At 42.4% G+C, this 10,018-nt stretch overlaps 1 protein-coding gene across 1 annotated transcript; it reads right to left on the bottom strand.

The window, feature by feature from the left end:
• Nucleotides 1-226: 226 nt before the first annotated feature.
• Nucleotides 227-10,018, bottom strand: Gm9239 (predicted gene 9239). Its single transcript, XM_030243161.1, has 3 exons — nt 9,764-10,018; nt 3,433-4,188; nt 227-2,202 (listed from the first exon to the last, which is right to left on the bottom strand). The coding sequence occupies exons 1-3, from the start codon at nt 9,768-9,770 to the stop codon at nt 1,250-1,252; spliced, it is 1,716 nt and encodes a 571-aa protein (XP_030099021.1). The 5' UTR covers nt 9,771-10,018; the 3' UTR covers nt 227-1,249.

Below are 10,018 nucleotides of genomic sequence, written 5' to 3'. Positions count from 1 at the left end.
TTATGTAATATGATGTAGTTATGTAACATACACTACTTTGTCAATCAAAATTAGCAATATTAAAGTTATGAGAACAATAACAAAGACCTCTCCCATATATACTATGGATTAAAGAACTGACATAAACAACAAAGGCCTCCTTATGTACTATGGATTAAAGAACTGACTAAAATTACTCCAGTTAGTTTTGCTGACTTCAAATATTTAAAATTATTATAGAAAATTTGTCTGTTCATTTATATAAACACAAACATCTACATATTCATCTACATAGCTACATATTTAATTATGCATCTACACTCTTATATGAACCTTGGAGTTCTATGTATATATCTGTATCTGTGTCTGTAGTTGTCATTTTACACATCACAAGTACTATGTTACAAGTTCTGGCCAGCTCCTACATTGCATAGCCATAATATTGAGAAATTTCCATATCAGTTTCCCTGTGAAGGAAAAGCTGTAGTTTCCCAGGAGAGCTACACTTGGCAGCATTCTCACGCTCCTGTTGAGCACGCCTCTTCATGGCTTCCCTCTCTGGCCTCTGCTCTTTTGTGATGGGCTGTGAGATGACTGGTCCCAGAATGTCGACTTTCCTCCATGGAATTGATTGGCAGCTGAAGTCTTGCAGTCGATGTTGGGTTTGAGGTTTGGGTGGTGATGGTGCCTTATTCCTGGCAGAAGAAATAAGCTCTCTCTGGAATGAAGTGTGAGAGGATGCTCTGTAGGGTACAAGCCTCATGTAGGCCAACTGAGGCATAGCACTAGACTGACTGGTGTTGGCTATATTAGGTTGTGTAGCACTGAAGGAAATTGGAGGAGCTGAATTGGCAGAGGCCATCAGAGATGTGCTTACAGGAGCTGGTTTGGATGGATGAGCTGAGTGGGGATGAAGCCTCACAGGGTAAGCTGCAGTGGGCCTGTGTGAAGCCAGGGGGAGAGGCTTTCTAGAAGCAGGTCTGGCTTGAGGTTGGTCCAGTGTTGGGAAAGGCAAAGGTACTAACTTGACCTTCCCAGGCAAGGGCAGCTCATACTGGGATGTAGATGTACACTCCTTGTGAGCACTGATCTTTGCTCTCTGAGCTTTGCCTGGGATTCTGTCAGGACCCCGGCCCTCAGGTGGCATATCTAGCAGTGCAGAGGTGGCTGGGCCTGGGCCTTGATCTTTGTTGTTGTTGGAGGTACTCAGACCCCCGAAGGAAGAGATGCCAGTTTTCTTCTCAATCTTCTTCCCGAGTGGGTGGAAGACCTACACGGACTCCAGCATGTGCATGCCAAGTTGGGTTCGAGGCTTCTTGAAGCTGTTTTGACTGAGCTTAGGTGGGTTCCTCTTCCTCTTGGTCTTGGGGATGGTGGGCTTCTCTTCTGCTTTGACTCTGTTCCTTGACTGCTTAAGCTCCTCTGTTTTCTTGGAGTTGTTCTCTGGCCCACTTGGTCTTTCTTGCCACTGTTTTCTAGGTCTGCTGTGCTTGCTGGGTGCCTCTTTGGGAGCTTTGCCCTCCAGATGCTTTGAGATGTTGTCAATAGCTCTTTCCTTGTCTTTTGCACAGCCCCCACTGCTCTCTCCCCTGACCAGGTCCTGGTGCTGGATTTTAGCCTGAGGAGCTCCATCGAGCAGGTCAGAGGCTTTTAGGTCATTCTTTGTCACCTTTTCAGAGGAGCTGCTCATGACTCTCCAGCTCTGAAGGGGAGGGCCCCAGTCTATGTCTTTGAGGTTTTTGAAGAACTGGGGAAGGTGATCACCTGCTCCCAGTGTAGTGATGTCGTCAAAGTTGTTTCTGGATCCAGTCTCATTCTCCAGCTTCTCTTGCTCTTCCAGACCTACACTGATGCCTTCCATGCTGGCATTGTCAGAAGCAGACTTTGGTCTTAGACTTCTATTAGGGAAGTCAGGGTGCAGTAAAGGAAGGTGTGATGGTCCTTGGTTTTCTTTAGTGTCCTCATAGGCATCCCCAGGCATTGACAGCTCAGCTTTCATCTCAAGCATGTTTTCATTCTCTCTTTCTTCCAGGCTTGGAGCTAGAGGCAAGGTCAGGAATTCTGAAGTACTGTACACGGGGGCTGTTAATAACCTGTCCCCATTGACAGGTGGTGTCCTCATCTGGAAAACCTCAGTGGAAATATTGCAGAGTTCTGGACTCTGCAACAGACTGACTGTCTGGCCCGAGGGTAGCAATCCTTGGGACATCTCCATGTCTACCACTGGAAAAGAGTCAAGGAAGAAGTCAGTGCTGATGAGTGATGTGCTCCCCACCCAACCCCCATTTCGTAGCACTACAGCACGCAGCCTCTGCAGGAGGGCAGGCTATTCCTATGATCTGTGCTTGAGCATCCCAGACAGCAGCTCTTTTGACAGACAGATGGTGACTGCTCTGTTTTTGCTGCCTATGCCATGTCATCTTTTCTCAGATACTTTTGTTTTCCTTTAGGTTTGTGTGGTTCTTGAGGCTTAGAGTCTATGGTTAGGCTACAAAATTTTCTTGATATATGCTCCTGACTTGCCTTCCCTTTTCCAATGATACAGTGATTTCCATCCTTAGGGCTTTGTTATTAGGTAGGTTGTCTGGGCCATAATTTTTAAGAAACTACCTGACTCTGACAACTTCTTTCAGTTTAAGGCATTATTCAAAACCCCAGAAGCCTGGCTTTTTATGTGGGTTTAGGTATCCAGACCTAGCTGGGCCCTAGCTAGGGTTTAGGTATCCAGACCTAGCTGGCCCTCCTTTGAGACAATCATTTGAACAAAGGAGCTTTCTTCCAGCACTGTATCTCACAGACTTCCTGTAAATGATATGCAAATTGACATAAGGAAATGAAATATTTGGGCTTGGTTATGATTCTGGATTAGAGAAAACATCTACAAAATCTTATATTGTTGTCAATGGGTCACCTCTGAAGTACTACATCAGATGGAAAAAGAAGGAAAGTAGCCTTGGCTACCTTACCAATGGTACATGGTCTTCACCCTACTCTATAATTTTAAATTAAGAAAATGCCAGGACAGGTGCTGGGATCTGGGAGGAATTCTTCCTCCAGGACAGATTTTGAGTTGCATTGCTCTGGAGAGAGATTTCAACTGAGAGAAAAATCCAAAGGTGCCAAAACAAAAAGTCCTCATTGTCATCTATACCCCAGAGCAGTAGTTGAAGGATTCAGTAACAGTGTGCAGGGATGTGATAGTGATTAACTTGTGCTGTCACATGTGTGAGTGTGGTGTGTTCCTGACAACACTGAATGCAAGATCGATACCACTCACTGTGGCCTTGCATTCTCTATCATTATTCAGTCTGAAGATGGGGATGAAAAGCAGAGCTCTATTTAACTTGTAAGGACTCATAATCTCTGGCTGTGTGGAATATCCACTATGAAAAGTAGACTTGAGCATCCTTGGTCTCTTGATCATGTGCCTTTACCGCCTGAGTTTGTAATTACCTGGAAGACTGATGTCTGGCATATTTTGACCAGATGTGGAATAGGAGAAGCCAGAGGTGGAGATTGGTATTAGGGCATCCCTTGGCTGAATCTCCTTTCCCACCATCAGCATCTCTGGTTGAGGTGCAGAATCCTTGTTCACAGGGCAGGACACAGAGCTGTAGGGCTGCAGACACTGTCCCAGTTCTCCGGGTATCAGATGGTCCATGCGGTTGTGGTTGTAGTAATACACCTGGATGCCATCCTGGTAGGAAGGTGCCAGGCTGTATCCTTGATGTGGTACCTGTGGTGGTGTAACTTGGACAAAACTGGTTAAAAGTGATGGATGGAAAGGGGCTATGATATTGGGATCTAAAATTTTATCACACTGGGATGTCACAGACAGGGAGGAGAGTGTAGTGTCTTGGTCAGTGATGGTCATATTGAATTCCTGGAGTGCATCTGCACTATCTTTGCTTTCTGTTAGTTCCCACTTGAGAACACCTGGATAGAAGAGTGCAGAGGTTGAGATCTGGCTCTGGTCAGTCAGCTCCACCAGCATGGTCATGCCAGCATGTGGGTTAAGGTAGGCTCTGCCTGTGATCAGCTGGAGAGAAGTGTTGGTGCTTGGTGGCAGGAGCCATGCTAAACTCACAGCTGGGGTGAAAACACTGGAGGTGTTGCACACCCTTCCTGAGTTTGTAGAGTTGCTCATCATAGGCAGAGAGGGCTGAAGACCACTTTCTGTCCCAAAGAAAGGTGAACTTTGGAAGTTTTCTGTAGGGAGGAAGAGGAAAGCAGGAAAATAGTGAGGTTGATGCTTTCTAGGTTTCTGTGGGGAGGAGTGCTATCTCCAGTTTGTACTGGCTGGGATTGTCTAAGACTTAAGTTCTCTCCAACATCCCAAGTTGCAAATGAATCAATAGTACTTGATTGATTGGTACTCTTGGTACTCTTCAGGATGACACTCATTTGATGAATTCTCTGCCTGTTCTTTCTCGGTGGTCAGAGAATTCCTAATTGATCTCATTCAACTTTTGCTCCAATCTAGGCACAGTTCTTCTTTGCCCTGGTTTGTCTTGCTCCCATACCTATGATACTATATCATTACTGTGTCCCAGAGCAGAAATGTTTAGAGGCAAGAGAGCCATAGACAGCTTAGGCCTCTTGCTTTGCCCTGTCCTATGCACATCTCACTCTCTGTAGAGAGACAGGGTCTCTCTACTATATAACGATGGACCTGCCCCTGCCTCTGGAGTGCTGCTGTCTTAAGTGAGTCCCAGCTCCACCAGGATTGTCTATATTCTATGATGAAAAAAAAATAATGGCTGGGCAGTGTTGGCACATGCCTTTAATCCCAGCATTTGGGAGGCAGAAGCAGGAGGATTTCTAAGTTTGAGGTCAGCCTGTCCTACAGAGTGAGTTCCAGAACAGCCAGATCTACACAGCGAAACCCTGTCTTGAAAAATATGAAAGAAAGAAAGAAAGAAAGAAAGAAAGAAAGAAAGAAAGAAAGAAAGAGGGATGGAGGGAGGGAGGGAGGGAGGGAGGGAGGGAGGGAGGAAGAAAGAAAAAGAAAGAAAGAAAGAAAGAAAGAAAGAAAGATAGATAGATAGATATAGATGCTCACAGCCAACCGTTGCACTGATCACGGGGTCCCCAATGGAGGAGTTAGAGAAAGGAATGAAGTAGCTGAAGGGCTTTGCAGCCCCAAACAACCAGGTCTCCCAGGGTCTAAATTACCAACCAAGAAGTACACATGGAGAGATCTATGGCTCCAGCCTCATATTTAGCAGAGGATGGCCTTGTCAGGCATCAATGGGAGAAGAGGCCCTTGGTCCCTTGAAAGCTCAGTGCCCCAGTAAAGGGGACTGCATGGGCACAGAGGCAGGAATGTGTGGCTGGTTGGGAGTGCACCATTATAGAAGCAGGAGGAAAGGGGTGGGATAGGGAGTTTTTTTGGGGAAATTGGGAAAGGAGATAACATTTGAAATGTAAATAAATAAAATATCAAATAAAAATGATGCATACAGGATTTTGTGTATGAATACTGTATTTATCTAATTCTTTCCCCTTCTAGATCCTCCTGTGTCCCTCCCATTTCTTTTGTAATTGAAGACTTCTATGATTTAAGTATAAGTCTTAAATTCTATGTGTATATCACTTTATAAATACTACCTGGTGATAAATTTTTGTTTAGCTTGTACATATTTAGGCCCGAATTATTAGGATTTGCATACTTATTAGAAGGCATTTTCATGAATAAGATTGTTTCTATCTTTGTTACGTTTGTTAATTGTAATTCTTACAGAATGGGAGCCTTGTTTTTCCATGAATAAGATTGTTTCTTCCCTTGTTCCCTTTTTAATTGTAACTCTTATAGAGTGGTAGTCTTGATAATATCCAACATAGCCAGTCTATACAAGAGCCAAGGAACTCTTTCCTGTCTGGGCCAGTGACCTGAGCAGACCTTGGGTGTGAGCTCTGCAGCCAGTTCCACAACGCCCAAAATAAGCTCGACTCCCAGGTGCTCTAACACACCCAGGACCACAAGATCCCAGGATCCTAGGAGCTTGGTCACAACAGGATCTCAGCGTCCCAGAGGCAGCTTGACTCCCAGGAGCTCTGACACACACAGGATCTTAGGATCACAGGATCACAGAATGTCAGGACCACAGAGACAGCTGAAACCTGAGGAGTTGTGACACAACCAGGAACACAGGAAGGACAGGTTCCAGTCAGATATAGCAAGGGCAGGTAGGAATAGAGATAACCAGATAGTGGGAGGCAATCCTAGCCCTCAGGAGGCAGAGGCAGGATGATTTCTGAGTTCAAGGCCAGCTTGGTCTACAAAGTGAGTTCCAGGACAGCCAGGGCTATACAGAGAAACCCTGTCTCAAAAAACAAAATCAAAAACAAAAACAAACAAAAAGAATATAAGCAACAAGCCGGGAGGTGGTGGGCTCATGCCTTTAATCCCAGCACTTTGGAGGCAGAGACAGTGGGGTTTCTGAGTTTGAGGCCAGCCTGGTCTACAAAGTAAGTTCCAGGACAGCCAGGGAGACACAGAGAAACCCTGTCTCTAAAAACAAACAAATTACATATTCATATAGCAAGTCCTGGATATACCATCACACTGGAAAAAAAAGCAAGATTTGGATCTAAAATCACTTCTCATAATGGTGATAGAGGACTTTGAGAAGGACATAAATAACTCCCTTAAGAAAATACAGGAAAACACAAGTAAACATCTAGAAGCCCTTAAAAAGGAAACAAAAAACTCCCTTGAAGAATTACAGGAAAACACAATCAAACAGGAGAAGGAAATGAGCAAAAGCATCCAAGATCAAAAAATGGAAATAGAAACAGTAAAGAAATCACAAAGGGAGACAGCCCTGGAGTTAGAAAACCTAGGAAAGAGATCAGGAGTCAAGCATCACCAACAGAATACAAGAGATAGAAGAGAGAATCTGAGGTGCAGAAGATACCATAGTAAACTGACACAACAGTCAAAGTAAAGCAAAATGCAAAAAGATCCTAACTCAAAACATCCAGGAAATCTAGGCCAAAATGAAAAAAACAAACCTAAGGGAAATAGGTATAGATGAGAATGAAGATTTTCAACTTAAAGGGCCAGTAAATATCTTCAACAAAATTATAGAAGAAAACTCTCCTAACCTAAAGAAAGAGATGCCCATGAGCATACAAGAAGCCTACAGAACTCCAAATAGGCTGGACCAGAACCAAAATTACTCCTTTCACTTAATAATCAAAACAACAAATGCACTAAACGAAGAAAGAATATTAAAAGCAGGAAGGGAAAAATGTCAAGTAACAAATAAAAGCAGACCTATCAGAATTACACCAGACTTGTCACCAGAGCCTATGAAAGTTAGAAGATTCTAGCCAGATGTCATACAGACCTTAAGAGAAAACAAATGCCAGTCTAGGCAATTATACATAGCAAAACTCTCAATTACCATAGATGGAGAAAGCAAGATATTCCATGACAAAGCCAAGTTTACACAATATATTTCCATAAAATCCAGCCCTACAAAGGATAATAGATGGAAAAGACCATCACAGGGAGGGAAACTATACTTCAGAAAAATAAAGAAAGTAATCTGTCAACAAACCTAAAAGAAGATAGCCACACAAACCCAATTCCTCCTCTTAACAACCAAAATAACAGAAAACAATCACTTTTCCTTAATATCCTTTAACATTAGTGGATTCAATTCCCAAAAGACATAGACTAACAGAATGGACACAGCATTTTGCTGCATATAGGAAATGCACCTCAGTGACAAAGACAGACACTACCTCAGAGTGAAAGGTTGGACAACAATTTTCCAATCAAATGGTCCCAAGAAAAAAGCTGGAGTAGTCATTCTAATATCCAATAAAATTGAGTTTCAACCTAAAGTTCTCAAAAAAAAAAAAAAGATAAGGAAGGACACTTTATATTGGTCATAGGAAAAATCTACTAAGATGAACTCTCAACTATCAACATCAATGCTCCAAGTGCAAGGCAAACCACATTCATAAAAGAAACTTTACTAAAGCTCAAAGCACACATTGTACCTCACAAAATAATAGTGGGATACTTCAACAGCCCACTCTCATCAATGGACAGATCCTGAAAACAGAAAATAAAAAGATACAGTGAAACTAACAGAAGTTATGAAACAAGATGGATTTAACAGATATCCATAAAACATTTCATCCTAAAACAAAAGGATATACCTTCTTCTCAGGACCTCATGTTACCTTCTCCAAAATTGACCATATAATGGGTCACAATACAGGCCTCAACAAATACAAGAAGATTGAAATAATCCCACGCACCCTATCAGATCACCGTGGACTAAGGCTGGTCTTAAATACCAACAGAAACAACAAAATGATATGCAAGACTTTCAAGTGCTGATCAATGAATACAGCCCTTGGTTTGATCTTCTTGAGGACCTGGATGAACACCGCCCTCCGCACAAAACAGGCAAGGTAGTAACATATGTGTGCTAGATGTGCCCATGAGTGCTTTAGAGCTAGGTTTTCAAGGGCGAAATGTCTCTTGTAATCATTTAAGTTAGTAGTGATTTTTGTTTCTGGATTATGAACTGCCAGCTACCAGTATGCATCTGAGATTTCTTTCTCATGCATTACATTGACTGGAGAGGTCCAGCAATGTCTATACACATGGATAACCATCTATGACTCACAGCTCTGACCGGGCAGTCTCAGCCAAGCCACTCTAAACTGAAAGGAGACATTAAAGTGCTACTTCAAAGACTTGGCCTCAAGATGCTCTCAACATATCTAGTGACTTGGTATAAATATTAAAATGTATAAAAATAGCAAAAGCTATTTTTAATTCATGTGACTTTATAATTAGGAATAAAAAGATATTTGAAAGCTATTGTTAAAAAAAATAAAGAATCGAAGAACTCTGCACAAGACGAATGTGACAGATGGTAAGAATCAGGGTTCAGACTGTGGTAGTGCCCCCTGTTTATGACAGGGAACCTGTGCCCAGACAAATATCAACAGTGTACTTGCCAAAATAAGGCTCAGGAAAGGACAAATCCTTAGGCCGTTTGGTTTGAAACCTGTGCCTCTCTGCAGCATTCGGTCCTAAACTACCTGTGTGTTCCTTTAGGATCAACTGTACACTTTTGACTTCTTTTATTTCTTTATTATCTAGCCCCTCATCTTTATACTTTGGATTTTTTTCCTCTTCCCAGTTTCCATGCTTCTGTCTTTCATGTAACAGCCTCAATATTTCTACAGTAACTGCTTCCTCAGAGTCAAGTCCCCTCTTAGTCTCTACCACATTCACTTTCCTCTTAAGACTCAACAGTTCAGGGCTGGTGAGATGGCTCAGTGGGTAAGAGCACCCGACTGCTCTTCCAAAGGTCCTGAGTTCAAATCCCAGTAACCACATGGTGGCTCACAACCATCTGTAATGAGATCTGACTCCCTCTTCTGGAGTGTCTGAAGACAGCTACAGTGTATTTACATATAATAAATAAATAAAAACAAACAAATAAATTTAAAAAAAAAAAAAAAAAAAAAAAAAAAAAGACTCAACAGTTCAGAGCCCAGAGCATAGTGACACTCTAATCCCCCTGAGATGGATGAAGAAGCACTTGAAAGTAAACTGTTGTATCCAGAGTCACATTCTTAGTAAAAACCAAAGCTAAACATTCGAGATATTCATAAAAATTGACATTCAATTTGAATGAATATCAATACCTATGGTATCCCTCACTAGTCCTGTATGGATTTTAAACATATATTTAAAAAATCACGAAAGTTGGATCAAAACAAATTTTAAAATTTTGTTACTTACCTGACATGATGTATGAGGGAGAATAACAGTAATCCACACGCGAAACAATCTGAAAAAATGGTTGTCTTTGTCTGATCTGCTGACCAAACCAGAGAGTGTGTTCAGTATCAGACAGCTCACTGGTCACTGGTCATAGGTTGCCTGTGATGATCCAAATTTGTTTACAGGCAGCTCCATGGAAACCCCAGGATTCTACTAGGTGCTGGTAGGCTGGGAGGGAGAATGATGTCATAAATCAAGCAGTAGCCAATTGGA

Source organism: Mus musculus, chromosome 7, assembly GCF_000001635.26.
Source record: "Mus musculus strain C57BL/6J chromosome 7, GRCm38.p6 C57BL/6J".
In the NCBI taxonomy this organism is placed as follows: Eukaryota; Metazoa; Chordata; class Mammalia; order Rodentia; family Muridae; genus Mus; species Mus musculus.
This window is presented reverse-complemented; position numbering and strand designations above follow the sequence as displayed.